The 23,034-nt window shown below is 57.6% G+C and overlaps 1 protein-coding gene and 1 long non-coding RNA gene across 4 annotated transcripts; one reads left to right on the top strand and one right to left on the bottom strand.

Moving 5' to 3' along the window:
• The first annotated feature begins 7 nt into the window (after positions 1–7).
• On the top strand, positions 8–15,974 carry LOC112640529 (uncharacterized). 2 transcript variants are annotated; one of them, XR_004816420.2, is made up of 5 exons: positions 8–236; positions 8,522–8,617; positions 11,038–11,119; positions 12,617–13,272; positions 14,397–15,974. It is a non-coding gene; the product is annotated as an uncharacterized LOC112640529 (long non-coding RNA). The 2 variants fall into 2 exon arrangements; XR_004816419.2 differs by lacking the exon at positions 8,522–8,617 and having other exon boundaries at positions 13–236.
• On the bottom strand, positions 285–21,066 carry CCNF (cyclin F). 2 transcript variants are annotated; one of them, XM_025416893.3, is made up of 17 exons: positions 20,989–21,066; positions 20,216–20,370; positions 18,899–19,005; positions 17,944–18,011; positions 16,670–16,923; positions 16,279–16,332; positions 15,524–15,628; positions 15,128–15,205; positions 13,103–13,254; positions 10,062–10,226; positions 8,125–8,248; positions 7,283–7,463; positions 6,848–6,935; positions 5,042–5,141; positions 4,836–4,963; positions 3,909–4,078; positions 285–3,243 (listed from the first exon to the last, which is right to left on the bottom strand). In XM_025416893.3, exons 1-17 carry the CDS (start codon positions 21,002–21,004, stop codon positions 2,774–2,776), a joined length of 2,415 nt encoding a protein of 804 aa, XP_025272678.1. In that variant the 5' UTR covers positions 21,005–21,066; the 3' UTR covers positions 285–2,773. The 2 variants fall into 2 exon arrangements, with proteins under 2 accessions (XP_025272678.1, XP_025272679.1); XM_025416894.3 differs by lacking the exons at positions 15,128–15,205; positions 15,524–15,628; positions 16,279–16,332; ... (3 more) ...; positions 20,216–20,370; positions 20,989–21,066 and adding an exon at positions 14,053–14,299.
• Positions 21,067–23,034: the final 1,968 nt, after the last annotated feature.

Raw genomic sequence — 23,034 nt, forward strand, 5'->3', positions numbered from 1 at the left:
CTCTGGCCCCGCCCCCCAGCGATCCGGCCTCCCGGGCCCCGCCTCCGCTGCACTCGGGGCGCGGAGGGTCCTGCGGTGGTGCACGGGCTTCTGGTTTGGAAACCTGGGAGGATGGTGGCACCTGGGATGGCTTGCGGCTGACTTGTCCTTGAAGGCGCCCTGAAGCGGGCCGAGCTGCCCTGCGGACCCCCGGCCTACCACCGGGCAAGGTACCTCCGAAGTCACCGTCGCTAGAGGTGAGGATGTTGTGTGTGCTGGGGGCGGAGCAAGGAAGGAGGGCGTGCTCGTTTTTTATTTTATTTATTCATGAGAGACACAGAGCGCGACAGAGACACAGGCAGAGAGAGAAGCAGGCTCCACGCAGGGAGCCCGACGTGGGACTCGATCCCAGGATCACGCCCCGGGCTGAAGGCGGCGCTATACCCCGAGCCACCCAGGCTGCCCGGCGTGTTCGTTTTTGCACATACTGGCAAGGTGATGGTATTCAGGGGTGGCATCAGGTAGGCACCTGAGCAGAGGCACGTGTAAGTCCCAGAGTCTGGAGACCGGGGACTGTGACCTGAGAACAATGGGTCAGGCAAGATGGTCCAAGCTGGGGCAGGTGTGTATAGACAGGGACTGGACGGGTGTCAGAAGGAGAGCTGGAGCCCAGGGAGGTGGAGGGATCACAGAGCCAGGTGTCACAGCAGCAATGGGATGCTGTCCCAGGAGGGTCACAAGATGGGGATGGGAGCGTTACTCGGCACAGCTGGGGGTGGGGGTGGTGTGGTGACAGATGCTGGGGCGGGGCAGGGCGGGGGGAAAGAGTGATGAAGGCAGCAGGGCCTCACTTAACTGCAGGTAATAAGTAGGATCATAAACCCTGCAGGGGCTGAGAAGTCTCAGGGGGAGCCTCAGGGGTGACACGCTGGGGCTGGGGGAGGTGGTTTAAAAATGGCGAGGTGTTGGGACACCTGGGTGGCTCAGTGGTTGAGCGTCTGCCTTTGGCTCAGGGTGTGATCCCTGGGTCCTGGGATTGAGTCCTGCATCAGGCTTCCTGCAGGGAGCGAGCCTGCCTGTCTCATGAATAAATAAAATCCAAAAAATAATAAAAATGGGAGAGGTGTCCGTTTCATAGCAGAAGGAGAGCTGGGGGCCCAAGCTGCCTGGGACTGTTCAGGGTAGGGGCCTGGGGCTTAGGCTCCTGCCCGTGCCCTGTCAGGGTAGGCTGACAGCATTCCTGTCTAAAACTAGATTCTCTGGAGGGAGGAGGGAACAGGAAGAGGCATTGACAGCACAGGTAGGTGGCATTAGGTCCCCACTGGAATGGTCTTGGGTGTAGGCCGGGAGAGGGTGGTTTAAACTCCATCCGGAGTTGGGCTTTTGACCAGGGGCCACAGACAAGGAGGCGGGCAGTTCAGACATGCACGTCACGCAGCTGCCACTGCCCTCATCACATTTAATCCCCACAACACCCCTGTGAGGTAGGTACTATAGCCCCAGCTTACAGGTGAGGCTAGTGAGGCTCACACATGCCCAGGGGCCCACAGGGACAGGAGAGGTTTGTCCCAACCATGCCCCAAGCAGAAGGGGTCAGAATGCTCTTACAGTAGCTGGGCAGCTCCCGCAGAGCACCCACGCACATGTACGCACAAGCACACAGAAGAGCCGTCACTGAGTCAGTATCCCTTTGGTCCATTCCTGGCCTGGTGCAGTGGTTGTTCCTGATGTGTTGAGAAGAAACACAAGCTATCGCTGCCAGGCACACGTCTCAGTGGTTAGGGTCCGTCTTGAGCAGATCCCTCCGCTGTTTTGGCTGCAGCACCCAGGAGGTGGGAGGCATGGGGGAGCTTCAGGAACCTACAGTAGGTCCACCTCCCCCAACAGGTGGGGACAGGCCCTTTGAATCTCCCTCTTCTGCACTGTGGTCACCTCAGCTGTTACTGAGGACATTTAATTTTCTCCTATGGGGCCTCTCTGGGAAGCATCAGGATAGCACGGAGGGATCTGAATCACACGTTCTTTTAAGTTGAGCCTAAATAAAGTTGAGTCGCTATTTAAAAATTTAATGCCTTCTATCTTTAATTTTTCTTTTGTTTCCATCTCAGAAGAATGAAGGATGGAAATAAACACAGGAAAAGAAATGGCCTAGAAATTCAGTGCAAAGAGAGGTGTTCATACAGACACCACCTGCTGGGGGCAGAGCAAATTTCTAGAAGGAGCTGAGTGCGGTGGGCAGGGAGCTCAGGGCCAAGACGTCAAGCCCTCCCCACTGGGGGTCTCATGTCATCCACAACAGGGTGCAGGGGCCGGGCTCCCTCAGGAAGGGAGCCGAGGTGGTCTGCTGTGCTCAGAGCTGTCAGCACCCCCGGAACCTAGACCAGATAGATGCTGGGAGGGGAGCTGTGCCAGGCCACCTGGTCACACGTGTGCCCCACTGAGGAAGCTGTCGGCTCCTGGGACAGGGTTCCCTGGGGCTGGGAGATCAGGACGTGGGCTCAAGCTCCCCAGAGAGAGCAGGACACAGAGACGGGCTTCACAGGGTGTGGCATGATTGCTTCGAGGCTGTTTTCCAAAGGGAAGAATCTGAGTTTTTGTTCTGATTTAGACATTCTGACGGCTCACATGGGACTACCCTGGAGAAAGAAACTTAGTGTCCCGTGTTCTGTGCACTCCCTGTGTGAGAGCCACTGGGGGTGCAGGTGGCGTCCATCCCCAGCACCCCACGGCTCACTAGTGCAGCGGCAGCCTCCCTCCGCAGGCGATCCCACGGCGAGTGTGGGCACACTCGGCCTCAGCAAGCCTGGCTCACGTCCCCCTCTTCCTCTTCCTCGCTGTGGGTGCAGAGGCTTTTCCTCTTCACCTGGGGAACGCTGCTCTCCAGAGGGCCTGGAGAGCGACACTGTAAACATGACTTCTTGGCATGATGGTGGCAAAACTGTGTGTTCAAGTCGCTTCCTGGGGATGGCACTGAGGTAGATTGGGGAGGGCCCCCCGAGACGCCGTCCACTGAGTTTGTGGGACTCGCGCTGCTGATGGAGGAGTACCCTGAGGTCACGCTGTCCCTGCCTGGCTTCCTCGTGCCGCAGAGCTGAGGCTCGGGCTCTGGGGTGGGAGGCATCTGGGGGCCTGGTACCCAGGTGCGTGGGTCCTGATGTCCCCTGTCCTCTGGGCAGGCCTCCTCGTCACTTGATTCCTGGCAGCAGTGCTGTTCTGGGCTCAGATAGACCACGGTGACATCGAGGATGCCGCTGGGGGCTGTCACTGTGGGAGACATGGGGTGAGGGATCCAGCCACTGTGAGCACTGGGATGCCCCCCTGCCCAGTCAGGGCCCCCAGTGGCCCAGGGTCCAGCTCTTGGCCAGGACAGGCGTGGCTCTCGGCCACATGTCCTGGACCTCGCTGGACAGTCCCCTGTACTGCTCTTTGGGTAAGAAATAAGAGAGTGACACTGAATGTGACTTGGAGCACAGAAAGACAACCTAGTCATCTATAATCTATTTACTCCCCAGGTAGACACAGAAGCAAGCAATCACAAGGTTGACAGAAACTGCTTGAACTGGGCCTCCTGTGTGGTTAGCCGCCCAAGAACACAGGGACAGAGCCTCCCATGGGCAGCCCTGGGGGGAGGGGGTACACAGCCCAAAAGGGCAGTGAGCGGCACATCTCACAGAATGTTCTAGAAAGTTCTCGTGCATTCCAGAATAGGCCTCTTCCACTTCCCTGCCCTGGTAAGGCCCTTCCATAGGCCTGGCTGGGGCTGGACATGGGTCTTATCTGTCCCGCCCCTGTGGGCTGCGGGCACTCCCACCCTGGCCCCCATCCCCACTCTGGTATTCTAGGGGCTCTGGTCTTCTCATGCCTGCTTATGTGTGGGGCCCCTGATCCTCTAGGGGGCATGTGGACGGCCTCCAGGCCGTGGTACTCACCATCACCATCCTTCTCGCCCTCGCTTTCCTGGTCACCCTCGTAGCCAGAGCAGTAGTCCAAGCTCCAGTCCAGAAAGCTGCCCAATAGCATCTCCTCCTGGCTGGACAGCTCGGCAGTGGGCGTGGTGACAAAACTGCCCCTGTCCTCCTGGAGGCTGTTCTCCCGCTTCCTGCGAGGTGGGAGAGCCAGGAGTCCGGTCATGGGCAGCGGGGTGGGAGGCTCAGCCTGGTCCTCTGCACCTGCCCGGCCTGCTGGGGGTGCTGTGCACAGGGCCGACCCAGCTGCCCAGTGGCCTGCCCTCAGGAAGCTCCCGGCACGGGTCCTGGACGGGGGGCCAGCAGCACGGGAGAGGCTGCCCACCTGGACTTGGCAAGGGCAGCGAGAGTTCCTCGGGTGGGTAAGGTGGGGAGGGCAAGTCACTCTAGGTGGTAAAGCCAGGGTGCTGAGAGAGGGGTCAGGTGTGGGATATGCTCAGGAGACGAGAGAGGAGACGAGAGAGGAGACGAGAGAGGAGACGAGAGAGGAGACGAGAGAGGAGACGAGGGCAGCCAGGGAAGCATGGAGAGCAAGAATCAGGCAGCAGGGGTAGGGCTGGGAGTGACTGACACTGTGGAGTGTGGCCAGCAAGTGACCGAGGCGCCACAGGACCAGAGCCTGCTGGGCTCAGTCTGTGTTCAAGGCCACCCTCCCTCACCGGGCATAGGTTAAAGTGAGACAGACAGCTGCGCTAGGGAGGACAGGGCAGTCGACAGTGGAGATCGGGCCCTGGAACCAAGGCCTGGATTCAATCCCACTTCATTCTTTGTGGGACCGGCTGCTTCTCCCTACTATATCTTAGGAACCCCTCAGACAGCTGCAGGAGTCACCAGGGAACCCAGGCCCAGCACGCAGGGGTCAATGGACACAGGGACACAGGGCTCACTCACCGCTTGGTTCTCCTTCCCGACGGAGAGCTGAGGAAGGCATGAATGTCCCCCGTGTTGAGGAAAGACGCGGGCTCTGGGCTGCCCTGCTTCACCCCCAGAGCTGCGCACAGCTGGCCGTAGCTCAGCACCTGGAAGGAAAGCAGGGTCAGCGGGAGGGACGGGGCCTGGAGGGGCGAGCCTCTGGGAGCGGGCAGGGGCGCGGGCACCTCTTCCTGGCTGATCTCCTCGTACCGCTTGTCCTCAAATCGCTGCTTCACGGCAGTCAGAGACACTTGCCTGTAGTCCTTGGGGGCGTCATCGTGGAAGCTGCAAACACAGGGACACGTGAGGGATGGCGGGGGCACGTGCAGGGCTCCGAGCAGGAGGCATCGGCACCCTCAGCCCAAGACACTCCACTTTAGCCTCCACTCAGTGAAGCAAGAGGAGACGCTATGTCTTCAAAAACAGCCTAGCGATGGGAGGTCAGGTGGGGCGCCCCGTGGCTCCACTCCCAGGCGTATCCCCAAGAGGAACGTGAACACGCGGCCACCCAGAAAGTTGTGCACGGATGTTCACAACAGCCAAAAGGTGGCAAGAGCCCTGCTGTCCACAATGCGCACGTGAGCGAGCACGATGCGGCCTACCCACGTAGTGAAGTGGGATTCTGGTGGAATCACTATGTGGGTGACAGGCTGGTCACAAAAGGCCACCTGATGAAGGACTCCACCTCTATGAAGTGTCCAGAACAGGCAAATATGCAGAGATGGAAAGCAGGGGAGTGGCAGCCAGGGGCTAGAGGGATGGGAGCATGGGTGACCACGAGTACAGGGTTTCTTCTGAGGGTGGCGCAAGGTTCTAAAACTGACCGTAGCAATAGCTGCACAGCTCTGAGTGTGAATTGTATGCCTAAAAAAGTTTAGCTGGTAAACAAATGTTTCTAATTATCTGACTTAAAAATAAAAAGAAACTCTGGGGGCGGGGGCGGGGGAACAGCCTATGACAACTTTTGGTAGCCAGTACCAGGAGGGCTGCTTGCACCCTTTGAGTGAGCGGTCAGCCACACACACGCTGACCCATCGGCCTTTGCCCGAGCTCCCTGTCTGCTGCGAGTAGGCACAAGAGCAAACAGAGTTGGCCACAGCACACGCCAGCCCCAGGACGCGCTGCCAGGCTCACCACGGCTGGAGCAGGACAGGGCGCGGCCAGCAACAGCGCAGGGGCCCGAGAAGGGGCTGCTCCCAGGGGTCTGGGCCCCACAGGGGAGTTCTGATCTCTTCCTGGAAGGTGTACAAAGAAGGGACTCCTCAGATGCAGTAATCTGGGGAGCCGCTGGGGGAATGAGCACTCGGGAGCACAGGCCTCCAGAGTCGGTGGGACGTGGGGAAGAACAGTGGAAACAGCTGGCCCCGGGGCTGAGGGACATCCACCAGGCAGCAAATGGCATCTATGAGGAGGAGGAATGGCCCAGGGAAGAGGGTCCAGACTGGACAAGCCGCGGGGGGCTGGGGGTCCTGGGGCTCAAGTCGGATACCTTGGCAATCCTGCCAGCGTTGGCAGACGGGCCGAAAGCCAGGAGTTCCCTGACCTTCACACGGGGGCAGAGGACAGAGAGCACGGCCTGGCAGACGCCCCATGGGCAGGCACGCGTCAGGAGCGGGCACCAGAGCAAATGGACGAGGAGCGGGGCCGCGGCATGAAGCATCGCAGCCGCCAGCTGCTGGGCGAGGGGACAACTGGCCCCACACTACAACTACCACCACCCAGGCAGCCAGCTTCCACGTTTCTATTACCGTTTGCTGCCTGTGGAATGAGCTTTGGGTGGGGAGCAGCTGCCACGCGTGTCGAATGTCAAAAATGTGTGAAAGGTGCAACGTGGCCTGGCGTTTCTAAATGTCGACAGTGAGACACAAAGCACGCTGCTGGGAGGCCTGCATGTGGCTGATAGGCCTGACGTGCATGTGAGCTCCCCCGAGGGACATGGGATGGAGCCCCCATGGCAGCTGGGGGGAACTTACTTCTTTGGACGGACTCACCACTTTTGATGAAGGCTCAGGACACAGGGTATGAGGTCTTCAGAGGAGAACCCAGTCAGGTCCCACAACCTTGTGGTCCAGGGCTGTGCTGGGGAGGAAAGCAGGGGTGTCGGGGCTGTTCTGATGCCCCTTTGCACCCCATGGCCCCCACGAATCTGCTGCGGAGTTTCCTGGAGCTCAGGTTTAAACACACCCCATCTAGGAAGCCTGCATGCTCACGGTCAACAGTGTAAGAAATCACTAGAACCATCTCTTAACCTCATCCCTACAAAAGGGCTTTTAGTTCATTCTGGTTTCTCCTCATCCAGGAGCTGGGCATGCTTCTCTCTCTCCCTGCCTTGCATGTGAGAATCACTTCCCATCTCCTGACTTCGGGAATCCCCAGTCCCTGGCTCAGCCCCTGTGGAGAGGCTGGCGGAAGCGCAGGCTCCTTACTCTGCCCATGTGTTAGCCTTGCAAGCAGCAGGGCGGCCGCGGCCAGACGGGCTGGAGCATAGACAGCCAGGCTGGTGTGCAGCAGGGACAGCTCGCACAGGAAGCTGCAGAGGTGCTGGGTTCTCGGTGCCACAGGGACCAGCGTCAGCAGGACGTCCTTGTAGTCGACCACAGTGGGGACCTGGACGGGATGGGGAGGTGGACATGAGGTCTTGGCATGTAGAGGGTTCACCTGCCCGCTCAACAGGGAGGCTGGTCCTTGGCCAGCAGGCACAGTGTCTGGTCCAGAAAATGTTCACACCGGCACCAGGTTTTGCAGTGACCAGATGCAGCCTTGGTCTCAGGCTCTCTGGGTCCAGGAGGACTTTCCAGAACAGGAAAGCTCAACATTCCTGCTGTCCCCTCCCATGATTTCAACTTTGATTTATTTGTTAAGATTTTTTAAAAAAATATTTTATTTATTCATGAAAGACACAGAGATAGAGAGGCAGAGACATAAGCAGAGGGAGAAGCAGGCTCCATGCAGGAAGCCCGATGTGGGGCTCGATCCTGGGTCTCCAGGATCACACCCTGGGCCTAAGGCAGATGCTCAACTGCTAAGCCACCCGGGCATCTCCCTATTTGTTAAGATTTTTAAACAAATTTTTAGTTATTCATAGGAGACAAACAGAGAGAAGCAGAGACATAGACAGAGGGAGAAGCAGGCTCCCTGAAGGGACCCCAATGCAGGACTTGATCCCAGGACCCAGAATCACAACCTGAGCCAAAGGCAGGTGCTCAACCACTGAGCCACCCAGGTGCCCCTCGACTGACTTAGAAGGAAAAAGCAAATGGCCACTTACTCGAATCTTCCCTTCCAGGGCCGAGATGATCTCTCCCATCATCCTCACCAGGTCCTCATATTTGTACGTGTTGTCTGTGAGCCAAACAGCTTCTCGGATCGTCAGGATCTCTTTGCTGATGAACCTAGAACATTAACGGAGTCTGAGCATGGAGTCAGCTTTCCCTGGAGACAGCGATCATTTTAGGCCCCAGTGATGGGAGGCATTGGCAGGGGGGCAAAGAGTGGATGGGGCTGCCTGCAGCCCCTGAGAGGAACTGAAGAGCTTATGTGACCCTGTCCCAAGGGTCTGCAAAGGAAGTGGGACTGGTGCCAGCAGTGGGAGTGACCAGGCTCCAGGCACACGGAGGTTTCTGCAAAAGGCACCCACAAATAACGTGATTGGTCAATCCTCTTAGGGGGCTGAGCATCCTACCAGCTTCTATGGAGCACACATGAACAAGAGCTTAAACCCGGGAGGCAAGAGAGCCAGCAGAGCTGGAGGTTGCCTGAAGGTCTGTGTTCAGCACGGGGTATGGCCACAGGAATCCTGACCGTCCCTTAGGCAGACAGCCACCCTGTTCTCTGCAACCCAGCAGACCCGACTAGCAGGGAACACGCTGGCCCAGTGGCCTGCGGGCAAGCGAGCAGGGCTAAGGCTGTGGCGGCTCTGTCCCAGGGACGCTCGTGCTGCCCCATCTGCTGTCCGCTTGACAGAGAGAAGATGGGAGATGGCGGGGTGGGGGGTGGGGGGCGCGAAGCATGAGGCAGGAGTGGGCCCAATGGGCCCGGGTGTTGGAGCTCTCAGGCAGAGGGTCGTGACAGGTGCTGCTCCGAGGGGAGGTGGGGCATCTCTGCCTCTAGGATCTTTAGAAGGCATCTCAGTGCTAGCCAGCTGGCAGTCCGGTAGCTCAGTTTCTGACTGTGAGGACGTTAACTATGCTCCTCAGAGGGGAGGAGGAGAGGCCTGTTCCACCACCTCTAGTGGATGCAGGGTCCCCTGAGCACACCTGAGGGGCTGGTCGGCACGTGGCAGCCTGCCTGCAGCCCCAAGCCCACACTGGTCTCCCACAGACCATACTTCCCAGTTCCCAGCACGGCCATGTGGCTGAGCTGGCTGCAAAGGTGGATATGGTGGCCTCAGGGGTCACCGGGGTAGGGCTTTCCATGAATTCATGACATAGAAAAACCACCCCAACAACATAAGCCTGGCCCCCCACCTCTGGGCTACAAGCAGAGGATCAATGTGTCTGGGTTCACAGCACTGGGTGTGGCAAGCCTGTCCCTCACCCTCAAGGCCGGTCTGTGAACACTGCCCAGGGGGAGTGGCAGGTCACGCAGGGATGTCCGGCTTGGGAAAACAAGGACACACAAGATGCTTCCAAAGGCAAAACTGAGGCAGACAGGTACTGGTTAAGAGAGAGTAGATTTAGGTAAAACATAAGATGGTTCCATGTGAAAAGTCAGAGATGCCCGGGGTGCCAGCAGCTGTGTGGGAAGGAGGTGCCCTGTCTTTGCGGTTGGAGTGGGGTCTTTTGGGAGCTGGCTGGGGCATGAGACCCACTAACTGCGGGTCTCTAATGACATAGGCTCAGCAAGTCAACTGCTGAGAAGTGGTCTTTCCAAGATCTCAGGAGGACCCCAGAGGGCAGCCCACTGGGCCCCTCCCAGATATGTCACCCTCAGAAGTTGGGGTGGAGGGACCCAGCCTGAGCCTGACCAAGCAAGGCCATGTTCTGGGTTCCCCAAATGCCGGGATGAGCGGCTGCCCACTCGCCAAGGGTCCGTTCTGCCGTCCTCACATAGGGAGAGCTACCCCGCTTGCACACATTCAGACCCCCATCTGATCTGATGAGGGGGGACACCGAAGGCTGTTTACCAATAAGCCAGCCTGTGAGCTTGGGCAGGACCAGCTGCCGCGGGTCACCTCGCAGACCCTGCTGCCCAGGGGCCCCTTACCGGGTGCAAATGACCATGCAGGCGATGCCCAGCAGCTGGAGCCTGTACCGGGGCACTAGCCTCCTCCGCAGGTACCGGTCCACGCACTCCACAGTCAGGTGAAGGCACAGGCTTGTGAAGTCCTTCATGGTGGCAACTTCTACCAGCCAGTCGATGAGGATGTACCTGCAGGAAAAGCGTCATGCCTGGAAACGAGGGTGACCGTCCCACTCCTGCCCGGCCCATCTGTCCTGAGGGAGGGAGTGGGTCATCCACAGCATGGCTGATTTACCCAGGAACTGGTCTCCGCCAGAGGTGCCGGGCCCAGTGGAGTGGCCGACCTTGCCCTGGGAGGAGGCTGAGCTCACATGTCTGTGGACCCTACCTTCTCCCATATGGACTGTCAGGTACAGGATGAGCCCAGACACAGGAAGGGCAAGGTGGGGCCACCCTGTAGGGCCCAGGACTGGAGAACAGCCACTTGAAGGTGGCAAGACCTTTGGCCCTGCTGCAAACCTGTATCCTCCCAGAGAAGCAGCTCATCCACAGGGGTCATTTATCTCGACCCTTGGCGGCAGAGCAAAGAGTCGGAACTGAGCTAACAGAGGACTCATCAAGCGGGGCACTGCCCCGATGGAGCAGATAACGTGGGTCCCTGCTCAACAGGGCTAAACCCGGGACTGGGGCCACAGACATCACATTGCAGTGCCAGGTGCCACAGCAAGGATGCCCAAGTTTGGTAGACACCTCTTTGAACAAAGGAGAGGAGACCCCTGTCTTCAAGCAGAGGACAGATGAGAGACCAGAAGCAAGGGAGAGAGGAAAAAAATGCTGCTGGGTTCTGGGCAAATGTTCCAGGTGCCAGGTGGAAGCATCTATCAAAGGCAGAGGGAAGGAGGGAAAGGCGGGCCAGGGTGGTGGAGCTTGCAGGGGCAGGAATGGGGCTGGGGGTGGGGGGACAGAACGGGAATAAGACAAAGCCTGTGTTTCCGCCCAGGAGCAGGAAGATGTGTGAGCGTCAGGTGTCTGAGGTAAAACCAGCCGATACTGGGAACAGAAGAGGAAGCTCCCCCAACCAGGTATAGCGATCTTAATGGCTTGACTTGTAAAAACCAACCAACCAACCAGGGCGCCTGGGGGGGGGGGGTGGTATCCTCCATTCGGTTAAGAATCTGCCTTCAGGGGAATCCCTGGGTGGCTCGGTAGGTTAGCACCTGCCTTTGGCCCAGGGACCGATCCTGGGGTCTCGGGATTGAGTCTCACATCGGGCTCCCAGATCATGATCCTGGGTTCCTGGGATCAGAGTCCTGTGTCAGGCTCCCTACTCAGTGGTGGGGGTGGGGTAGGGAATAGGGTCCTGCTTCTCCCTCGGCCCCCTCTGGCCCTCCTTCCATTCCTGCTCTTTCTCTCAAATAAATAGAATCTTTAAAAAAAAGCCCAACCGGGATCCCTGGGTGGCGCAGCGGTTTGGCGCCTGCCTTTGGCCCAGGGCGTGATCCTGGAGACCCGGGATCGAATCCCACGTCGGGCTCCCGGTGCATGGAGCCTGCTTCTCCCTCTGCCTATGTCTCTGCCTCTCTCTCTCTCTCTCTCTCTCTGTGACTATCATAAACAAATAAAAGAAAAAAAATTAAAAAAAAAAGCCCAACCCTTCAAAATGGCTAAATCATAATCAACATAATCGTCACACGTCAAACATAACTCAGTTTAAGAAATAAAATGTGGCTGTTACCCGAAATAGAGGAAAATGGAAAGAGGTTCAACTCAAAGACTGAAGTGATGTTAATATTTCAATAAAATCCTATTACTTCTTGAAAAGCAGAAAACGTCCCAAAACAGAACAACGGTTCCAAAAAAGGGAAGAGTGAGAGGGGCAAGGTGTTCTCAGGATCCACCTTCTCACAGGAAGGGGATAAGTGGGAGAGAGGGGACTATGGCCACGGGCACCGGCCCAGGATTCAAACGGACAATGGCCTGATGATGTTTGATGTGGGAATAAAGGATGATGCTTCCCTGCACTGTGTGTGTGAGATCAAGCCTCTCTGGGGAAAGCATGATCCTCTTTTTTGTTTTTTTTAAAGGTTTTTATTTATTCATGAGACACACACAGAGGCAGAGACACAGACAGAGGGAGAAGCAGGCTCCCTCTGGGGAGCACGATGTGGGACTCGATCCCAGGACCCTGGGATCACAGCATCAGCAGAAAGCAGAGGCTCAACCACTGAGCCACCCAGGAGCCCCGGCATGATCTTTTTAAACACAAACGTCTACTGAGGCTTTGCCATGAGCGCTGCAGTATAGCCAGAGCCTGCCCCTTACAAATATAAAGCACATCTTAAATTAATTAATTTTTTTAGAGAGGAGAGGGGAGGGGCAGAGGGAGAGGGAGAGAGAGAATCTTAACCTCTGTGGTCAGCACAGAGCCTGACATGGGGCTCAGGCTCACGACCTGAACTGAAATCAGGAGTTAGACGCTCAACCGACTGAGCCACCCCGGTGCCCCTCCAAAGCATATTTGAAATCTTGTGGAAGCTTATAAAATTATTTACATTTTCCACTTTACTTTCTATTTCTAGTGTATCCTGTGACGGAGTGGGATGCAGGAAGGGACAGGGCACACAGGGCAGGAGGCCATGCCAAGGGCACAGCTCCCCGCTGCGGGCGCACTTGGTGGCCTCGGACCCTGGTGCAGCACATCGGTGCTCATACGAGGAGCCATAACGAGGAGGTGGGGTTCTGGCTTCTGAAACTGGCAGTACGAATCCCATCATCTTAGAAAGATCCTTAAAATGGCTGGACACGTTCCAAGGGTTAAAGAGGAAAACTGGAGCACGGATGCTCATGGGGACATTTTCTCTTCAGAGCCGTGATAGCAGGGCCATCACATCACTGCCTTTAGGAAACGTACACACATACGGGGGTCCCAGCATGGCTGCTAACCCAGGGCACCCAGTGGTGGCGGCTTAGACGGAAACAGGGCAGGGAGCACCCTACCCCCCGGGCCCGGTGCCACCCTGCCTCCTCCCACCCTCCCGAGCAGATGCTCGCCTGGAGGACCTCACCTCATCGTGTCACTGAGGCCCTTCTGCACAGAGAAGACCTGCTGCTTGCCGACGGCACGGGACGTCTGGAAGAGCTGACGCACCACGGCATCGGAGGCCTTCGCTTCCAGGCCCAGCTGGCTTCCGTGTGCACAGGCTTTGGCTAAAGACAGCTGCGGACAGACACGCACGTGAGCACAAAGCCGCGGGCTGCGGGGGGCAACACGTGTGGGTAAAGGGGGTGCTTACGCCTTCTCAGCCTTGTGGAAACAGCACGGTTCACATTTTAACTACTCATCTTGAAATAAATACATCACATGGAAATGAACTTTAAAAAGGGACAAAACATGTACAGTGGAGTCAGCATAGCCAAGTGGCCAAAACTGGTTGGAGGTTCAGATGACCTGCCTTTAAAACCTGAGTCTGGGGATCCCTGGGTGGCGCAGTGGTTTGGCGCCTGCCTTTGGCCCAGGGCACGATCCTGGAGACCCGGGATTGAATCCCACATCGGGCTCCCGGTGCATGGAGCCTGCTTCTCCCTCTGCCTATGTCTCTGCCTCTCTCTCTCTCTCTCTCTATCATAAATAAATAAAAATTAAAATAAATAAATAAAACCTGAGTCTGTGTGAACACCACAGGCAAACTCGGGGGGGGGGGGGGGCGGGCAGAAAAAAAAAAAAAACCGCTGTGTGCCTCAGTTTCCCTTCTCGTGAGGGGCTTAACGGCATCTGCCCAGGTAGCTAGGTGCGACGGTTTACTGAGCTGTGCCTGCCACTTTGCCCAGGCCCTGGCACCTCTGGGCCCTCTGATGGTAACTAGCAACCATTTCTAGATACTTCCTCCCAGATGTTTCTATGCATTGTAACTCTGTCTACACATTCCTGACCATGGCTACATACATTTTATTTTCTCCCTGCTCACCCAAGACAACGTGGTTCCTTATGATACAAACACCTGTAAGCATGTTTCACCTGTTCTTCCTCCCAGAGTTTGATTTGTTTGATCACTTTGTGGAACATCTCTGTGCAGCCACGTCAGTACTCATGTGGTCAAGCCACAGGGGCGGCCCTGCTAAGGCTTCTGCAAGGGCCACGGATATTGATACAAGCTAAGAGAATGCTGCTTTATCACATCTCTCCCAGCAAACACTGCCTTGTGAAGAATGCGTATTTTCAGAAGTTAACAGCTATCCAGGCTCAGGCACAGAAAAAAGAAACAATATACATGTTACTTGCTAAGAGATGGGCCCCTGGGAACTGGCGGGACAGCTGCTGCTCTGAGCTTTGACCAGTTGTTTCTATTTCCTCTTTTCCAGGAGCACACGGAGACCCTTGGAACACTTACTGGAATGTTACTATTCTCATGTCTCCTTGGAGCTTCTGAGGGAACTGCACTGTTCGCAGTTCTGTCTCTCTAAGCTCGCTGACTGCCCTGGACATAAACGTTACTGTGTTGTGACAGTCAGGCTGGGCCACCTCCCGCTCTGTGGTTTCTTCCCTCACTTTTAGGGCAGATAACTCTCAAACACGCCCTTGGTGGGGCGACAAGAGTGAGTTTGCACCTGCCTGGCAAAGAGGGGCTGCCTTTGTCTTTTTTTTTTTTTTTTTTTTGCCTTTGTCTTAAACAATGATTCTTTATAGCTGCCACAGGACAGCGTCCAGAGACCACTGCCAGCAAATGCCTTGTGCCCTGGTTCTAACGCTGGGTGACCTGCTGAGCCGGTCAAATGACGAGAGCCAGGAAATGTTCCACACACCCATGTGCTCCCAGGTGCCCCAGCTACCGGCACCCTCAGGGAGCAACAGGAGGGCTAACAGCAATGTGGTGCATGGGCAGCCGGGCTGGCTTTGGGCAGGGGGCCTGGAGGCGCCAGGGTAAAGGGCAGAGATGAAGCACCCCCAGGCCGCCCTCCCTGCACACCCCACAGCTACACTCCTGTAAGCTCTGGCGCCAGCCCTGAGCCACTGCTACTGCCTATGAGTGGGATCTTGCCACCATGGTCCCCACGGGAAGAGGTAGAAGGAGAAAGGCCAGCTCCTGCCTTACCTGTGCTTCCCAGCAGCCTTTGGCAGCGTAGTCTCGGAGTTTCCGGAAGCTGTAGAGGCATCGCCCAGGATCTGACATCTGTCAGTGCAAGAGAGTCATCATGCTTTTATATAGTTGTGTCTCTGGAAAAACTCAGAACCAACCCATCAATTCTTAAATGTTCCTCCCAACATCCCCAGGGGGTCCACAGCTCAGCCTTCTTCCCAGCCCCTTACATCCAAATGACGGAGGTTGCTGGGGGCAGCCATTGGGAACGGCTCCTGCACAGAGGCTCCTGGGGCTCCAGGAGCAGCACAAGGGTCTCCCATATGGACGGAACCTTGCCAAAGGGCCCATTTGGAGATGGCACCTCTGGCCAACACAAATCCTCTTCTCCCCAGACCCCGGCCCACTCACGTCCGTCCTCCTGTCTCGTTCCCAGAGGAGGTATGAGCTGACCAGACATCCCTGATTAGCAGACTCTTCAAACAGGTCCTGGGCCTGCTGCTTCCGCTCTTCATCCTACAACAGACCCCAGACAGTGGCTTCTTTCACCCCGCTTTCTGCAGAACACCAGACTCTACTGGCCACTACCGTCTCTCCTCGGACCTCTTGGAATCACATTCGTGGGCTTTTCTCCTGACAGAGTTAACTAAGTCGGGAGTGGAGGGATGCCTGGGTGGTTCAGTGGCTAAGCGTCTGCCTTCAGCCCAGGGGGTGATCCTGGAGTCCCAGGATGGAGTCGCACATTGGGTTCCCTGCATGGAGCCTGCTTCTCCCTCTGCCTGTGTCTCTGCCTCTCTATGTCTCTCATGAATAAATAAAATCTTTGGGGGGGGTGCAATAAATAAATCAAGAGTGGAAACGACTTAAGATGTGTGCTTTGACCAGCACCAGGACAGCGAGCTTACGAGCTCTGCCCTCACAGGCTCCTTTCCTCCCGCATGAGGTTTGTGTCTGGCTGGGCCCTCCACACTGGCCCTCCCAGGTGGGATGTGGAGGTTTCCTCACAGGTGGAGCCTGCCTTTACACCCTGCACAACAGGAGGGGTACTGCTTCCCACTTACTCCCTGGTCCATGGTGTCTGGAATGGCCAGAAAGGTAGGTAGCACAGAAACAGAGTCCTGTGTTGCATGGTGGCAGGCCCACTGGACCCAGGGCGATGGACTCACCTCGAAGAGACTGAGCACTCTCCCCAAGCAGTGTAGCAGAGATGCTCTGTGAGTCTAGACGATAAGGGGGGTAGGGAGTGTGATCATCAGCAGAAAGGAAGCTTCCAGCCCATCCCCCTCCCCCATCCATGTGTTCTTGAGGCCCCCACCTGGCCCCAACCCCATACCGAGAGGCGCTTCCTGATTCCAGGCTTCCAGGAGCCTGGGTCCTGTGTTCTCAGCTGTCAAGGGTTTTCAGCCCAGCCCCTCTTATGATTCCCTGGGGAGCCCCAGCTCTGAGCCTTCCCCACCTGCTGACTCATCTCCAGATGCCCCCACACCCACACTCTTGACTTTCTGCACCTCCACGTTCCTCAAGCGCCTGGCCTTACACGGTCCAGTGTCTCCTCACCCTATGGGGCTCGGACCGTCCAGCATGCCAGCCTCCCGTGTGTCCCTCGCCAGGGCTTGCTCCCTGTAGCTGACACTCTGCCCTGAGGCTCTCGTGAACCACGGCCTTGCAGCAGCTTCCAGACACCGACCACGGAGGGCGGATGAAGAGCCAGATGAAGGGTGTGGCACCCACATTGAGTCGTTCAGCGAGGCTGAAGAAGCGAGAGGCTTTCAGGCCATTCACCTCTGCACGGGCTTCATCAGACACAGACACTGTGGAGAACGTAAGCCTGAGTTGGGTCCAAAGGACAGGTGCACAAAATTCCCCACAGGCTTTTGTGAAAGTCTACAACCTCACACAGTAAGAAGTTGTTAGCGTTTAATGAGAGCAGAGCCCTTCAAGACAGGGCTCCTCCCCCTTCTTTCCTACCTTGTGAATCACATGTCCCTGCCAGGTCCTCCCAGCAGCCTAAGCTGGGAAGGTCTGGGAAGGTGCCCCCCTGGAGGCGGCACACACGCCCCCACCCCCCTCCTGCTGGGAGCTATAGCCTGAACCCCTGCTAGTGGGTACAGTGTTTCTTTCTGGGCCAATGTTCCAGATGTGAATGGTGGTGATGGCTGCACAGCTCTGAACATACTAAAAACTGCCTGACTGTACACTCTGGACCGCTGAGCCGCAGGGCTCGTGAATTCTGTCTAGGAACCACTGTGTGACAGAGAAGCCCACTCTCTGGAGCCTGCAGGAGGACTGCTCACCATCTCTACTGGTCCCCACAATCCTGCCAACCAGATAGGAGCAGGAGCTTTCTCAGCAAGACACCAGATCTTTTAGAAACAGAAAACTAGCAGCCATCCCCAGTCTTTGTGCTTTTGGGGAGCTGGGACTGGACACACGCGGCCTGGTTCTGTGTGCTAAGCAAAGAGGCTGGTGCCGGGAGAGAAGGCCATGCAGCTTCTTTCAGGGACCACCTGGTCCTTGGGGGTGAAGGAGCTCAGGCACCAGGCTGGCTCTGACCTGCCTTCCCCTGGAGCCGTGGCTACTGCGTCATTAATACCCTGTAGAATCAGGCACCCTTTGACTGCTGTCCCAGTCAGCACAGATGAACTGTGGCCAAGGAAGGAGAGGGCCCAGCACCTACACACAACCTGCGGGGTCCAGTGGACAAGGGGAGAGGCATATGGCCGGACAAGCAAGAATAAGGACTGAATGGCTCCCACTGGGAAGGGCTCATGCCTGTTCTACGTGCTCAGCACCCAGTGGGGCAAGGCCAGCCCAGCCCCGCAAGGACTTACGGCCTTCATTGTAGAGGTAGGCTATGCCCAGCTTCACGGCAGCTTCAAAATTTCCCTTTTCCGCAGCCCTAGACAGTTAAAAACACAGCGTCACCTGATGTTGTCTGACACAGCACTTGAAGCTAAAACACTTGTTTTTTAACTGAGGATTTTTTAAATGTAACACAGTCATATACCCCTCAACCGTGACACCTGAACCTTAATGATGTGCCAAGCCAAAGAAGTCAGCCACAAAAGGTCACACACATGTGGTATGATTCCACTTACATGAAATGTCCACAAGAGGTAAATCCACACACAGGAGGGCAGATTTAGGGGTTGCCAGGGGCTGGGAAAATTGCAGGGAAAATAGGGAGTGGACACCGAGGTCGACCTCTACTAGTTCTGGCTTCACTGTGGGGTAGTGAGGATGTTCTAAAGTTAGTGGTGATGGTTGCACAACTCTGAATCTATGAAAAACCAGTGAGTTGCACACTTTAAGAGGATGAATGGTATATAGTACGTCGCTTATGTCTCAGGCAGCCTGTCTGGAACCACTGGCACACTGGGGCCCACAGGCCTAGGGGCTCACTCCTACTCCATCTCTCCCCCTGGGTCCCAACCCCGGCAGGAATTGGGATCAGCCACGGACTAAAATGCAAGAGGAGTTAAATCATATACTTTTGACCAAAAAAAAGAGGGAGGGCTGAGTAAAATTTCCACATGCAGGTGACTTGCATTTGAGTCACGCAGATTAGTCCCAGCCCAAGTGAGACCCTTCAGAAGCATGACAGTGACTAATGAGTCAGGCTGTGCTGGTGGCATGCATGGCAGTGACTGTGCTGCATGTGACTCTACAGGTGACGCTGCCAGCCCTCAGTCACTCCCTGGGGGGTGAGGAAAAGTGTTCCCAGGTCAAGTGCTGGGACGCAGGCTGGCACACTGGGGAACTGTGTGCCCTCAGGTGCACAGATACCTTTCAAAGAGCTTCAGGTTCCTTGGGGAAGGCCACAGTTCCTGGAAGCTGGCACATGCCCACACGCTGGCGTGGTTGTCCACCAGATACTTGAGGTGAGAGTGTACCTGTGGAACAAGGGAAGTGGGGTGGGGGCAGAGATTATCAAGGGACCCCCCAGAAGCCCCGCTCCTGGAGATCTTGACCATGGGACAGACAGATGACAACTCCCCACCCCAGTGGGAAAGAACCCGTGTATCAAAGTAATAGCTGTTTTGAATACACGGAAGGAGCAAATTTCTCTGTGGCTCTCAAGGCAAGGCCAATGGTCCTGGAAGGGAGAATGAGCATCTATGCGGAGAAAGGGGTGGTGACACTCGTCAGGGCATATACCTCCTAGGATTAGGGAAATGGATCTAACAGGAGCAAGTGTAACAGAAATTTGTTTTGTGCTCCTATCCCTGGGGCCTTGCTAGTGGGAACACAGCTGGAGCCTGGAGAACAGCAGAGAATTCAGGAAAAGACCAAAAAAATTAACACCACATTGGGCAGAGGCAGGAAGTGCCCCAGCTGGGAGCCCTGAGCACAGGTGAGCATTTCATGTGCTGAAGTTCCCATCGCCATTAAAAACTCAGCATCTGGGGATCCCTGGGTGGCGCAGCGGTTTGGCGCCTGCCTTTGGCCCAGGGCGCGATCCTGGAGACCCGGGATCAAACCCCACGTCGGGCTCCCGGCGCATGGAGCCTGCTTCTCCCTCTGCCTATGTCTCTGCCTCTCTCTCTCTGTGACTATCATAGATAAATAAAAATTAAAAAAAAAAAAACAAACTCAGCATCTGTGGATATTATGACCACGGTGGAAGCAGGTTTGGGAGGTTCCCATTGGGTGTTTTTCCACTGATTTGCTGTGCATGCCCTTGAGTAAGTCAGCAGGAGGCGAGTTTCTGCAAACTAACCTCCCAGGGTCCCTTTCAAGGCTCAACATCACAGGTGATTGTCCTCCAGAATATGTTTTTGTTCTTTCTTAATACTATGTTATTTCTTAAGAGGTGAACATTTCACTGCCACTGTAGGCTACTTTCTCTGTGAGAACAAACATTGCAACAAAGCGATTCAAAACATATTGCACTGTTTCAGCTTAGCTATTTTCCTGCAGATTGCAACAACCTCAGATGTCTATTACCATCCTCGTCCTTATAGCCTCTGCCCTCTTCTGTAGCCAAGATTTTGTTCTGACATCTAAGAACACGGAGCCCAGAGCCCTGAGCCCTGATGGTGTAAACCACCTGTGAGGTCAACAAGCTAGGGCTGGCGCTATTTTTCTCCTCCGGCAACTTACAGCTCGGACAGCGAGGATGTCCCCAACAGAAAGCCATTTCAGGATGTGAAAGAGCACATCTTCAGGGAGACTCAGGATGGTCAGGTTCCGGGGTCTCCTCCTTATTCTTCGCTTTGTAGGGTAACAGAAGCACTTGGCGCACCGACAGTGGATCACTGAGGAAGAAGAGCAGAGCAGAGCGGTCCAGGGGCGTGTTGGGAAGGAGCCAGGCTGAGGTGCAAAGTTGTCTCTGAAGACCCCCGAACGGTCCCCGTACCCTACCCCCAACGAACCCGCCTCATTTCCAGGTCCGAACAAAGGTTAGAGAGAGGAGGAGGGCTTCGCCAATTCCGGCAGGCACCGTCGTTCATTCAAACTCCTCAAGGGCTTAGGGGAAGCAGCAAGTACTCAGGGAGCCCGGCCACTGGGGACGGCGGTTCCGCTCGGGCCCGGGCCTCCGCGCTGGTCCGGCGCCGGGACCGCCCCGAGGGAGCCCCTCGCCCCGCTCGCCCCCTGCTCCCGCCCGCCCGCCCGCGGGACCTGCAGGCCTTCCTGCCCCGACCGGCTGTGCCCCGGGGTCGCCCACGGCAATTAACGGGCCGCGCGGGGCACCTGGAGGTCCCGCCGCGCTGTCCTCGTCCCCCGCGCCGGGCGGCCCCCCGAGCCCGTCCACACCCGCGGCGCCGGGCATTTAAACCACGCGCCGGGCGGGCGCCCCCGGACCGCCCCCACGCCGGGCCCAGGGGCCCGAGCCGCCCCGCTTGGCGCCCGCCGGCCCCGCGCCCCGCGCTCACCGCCACCGCTCCCCATCGCCGCCGCCGCCGCCGCCCGCGCCCCCGGCCGCCGTCAGCCCCGCGCGCCCCGCGCAGGCGCAAACCCGCCCCGCCGCCCGCCCGAGTTTTCAAATGCGCCGGGCCCTCCCATTGGCCGGCCGCGGGGGGAGCGCGCCCCAGAGCCGCCGGGTCCCGGCCGCCGCCCCGCCCACCCGCTGCTCCGGGCGCTCGCCATTGGCCACGCCGGGACGCGAATTCGAACGCCGGCGGCTGATTGGTGGGGCCCGCGCGGCCGCCCCGCCTCCCCGGCCAGGGCGGTAGTGGGGCGGGGCGCCCGGGGAGCGTGCGGGGCCGGGCCGGCGGGGGCGTGTGCGCGCGTGGGCCCGGCGATTCCGCCGCGCGCCCCGGAGCCTGGCGCTCACCCCGAGGCCGCGCGCGCAGCCGACCGTGGACCGGGGCGCGGGACCCTCAGGGACGCGAACCTGGCTCGCCGTGCCTCCGCAGGACGTGCCCGCCGGCCCCCCGGCTGCCGCCAGCCACACGGAGCACGGCGTCCCTTGGGCCGGCACGACCCCACGGGGGAAGCGCCGGGCAGAGGAGGCCGCGGCGCTTTTCCCGGAGACGCTCTGCTCACTCCCCCCCTGCGCGCCCCGGGTCTGCCCCCCTCCCCTCCCCTCCCCTCCGCGTCCCCGTCCCCGTCCCGGTCCCCGCTGGGCGGCCGCGCACCTAAGTGCGAGGCGCTAGTCTGCAGCGGGGGACACAGAAGCAAACGGTCACACACGGTGTCGGAGGGTCCCCATGTCCCAGAGCCCGGGGGCCAGGCCCGGCAGTCGGGGTTGAGGAGGGAGGGGCAAGGCGGTGCGCACAGGAAGCCCGGGCGGCCCCTGGTGCACCCGGGAGCCCGCGGAGAACCCACGGTGGACCCTCCAGGTGTCTCGTCCTTCCTGGCGCCTTTGGTTACTGTGTCGGCCTTGTTACTGTGTCGTCCTCCTCCCCTGCACCCTTGTGACTTTGTTGCTGGTCTCCCTCTGGGCAGGGGCTCACCCTTCCAGCCTAGACTATGGTAGGCCTTCAAAGGGTCATAAACCCTGGTCCCCACACCCACTCGCCCCCCGGGAGCCCAGAGCGGCCTCCCTCAGTTGTCCTCTCTCTTGTCATTTATGTCCCCATCATTTTATTTATTCAGAGGTCAAGTTTTCTTATTTTTCCAGAAAACCAGTGCTGTTTCCTTGACCATGCTGTGCGCTCTCACCTGCATACGTTGCCCTGGCAGGAAGAGCCCTGGGGGCCCCGTGGGGTGACTAGCCACTGCCAGAGGCTGAGAAGAGTACATTTACCACGGGGCACCCATGCAGCGGGATGGGAGAACTCATTGGGAAGGTCTTGATTGTTGAGGGTCAGGGATGTTCCTGGCTGGAAGAAGGTGGCCATTGAAGATATGGGGTGGGGGGGCGGGGGGCGGCGAATGAGAAAGTTTCAAGGACAGCAGGGACAGAGGCTGGGGGATAGTGAAGCCTCTGAGAGCCAGAGCAATCCCACCATTCAGAGGAGAGGAGAACCAGATGCTCTGCAGAGGATGGAGAAACCTCGGGTGGAACACGAGGTGGAACAGTGCTGTCAAGTTGGGTGAGTGGTGATGGGAGGTAGAAGTTTGGTCAAAGACAGTAGATACCACTCCTCCAGAGCTTGGCTGAGAAGAGGGGGAGAGACCTAGCTGCAGAGGAAGAGCCGAGAGGGCTTTTTAGAAGGGACTGGTGGGACCATGTTGGAGAAAGGCCCTGTGACAGGCACGTCTCAGAGGAGCGTGCTTGTGACAAAGGCGCATGGTCCCATCCGTCTGGGCGCGTAGGCTGGCCTTGCGGCTCTCAGGCCTGGGCTCAGTGGCTCTCACACCTGAGCTGCCTCAGAAGTACTTGTCAACATGGGGTCCCTACAACACAGATTGCTGGGCCTCACCCCACATAGTTCTGATTCAGTGGGTCTAGGGTGGGGCCCGAGAATCTGAATTTCTAGCAAGATTCTGGATGATTCACAAGCTGCTGCTCAGGAACCCCACTTTGAGAACCT

Source organism: Canis lupus, chromosome 6 (genome assembly GCF_003254725.2).
Source record: "Canis lupus dingo isolate Sandy chromosome 6, ASM325472v2, whole genome shotgun sequence".
NCBI lineage: Eukaryota > Metazoa > Chordata > Mammalia > Carnivora > Canidae > Canis > Canis lupus.

Excerpts from the sequence above, each read along its gene's own strand:
- CCNF (XM_025416893.3), bottom strand. Across the intron at positions 16,924-17,943 it reads CTACCTCTACAATGAAGGCC|TGTCTGTGTCTGATGAAGCC; the intron begins GTAAGTCCTTGC and ends CGTTCTCCACAG. Across the intron at positions 15,206-15,523 it reads AACGAGACAGGAGGACGGAC|ATGTCAGATCCTGGGCGATG; the intron begins GTGAGTGGGCCG and ends TTGCACTGACAG.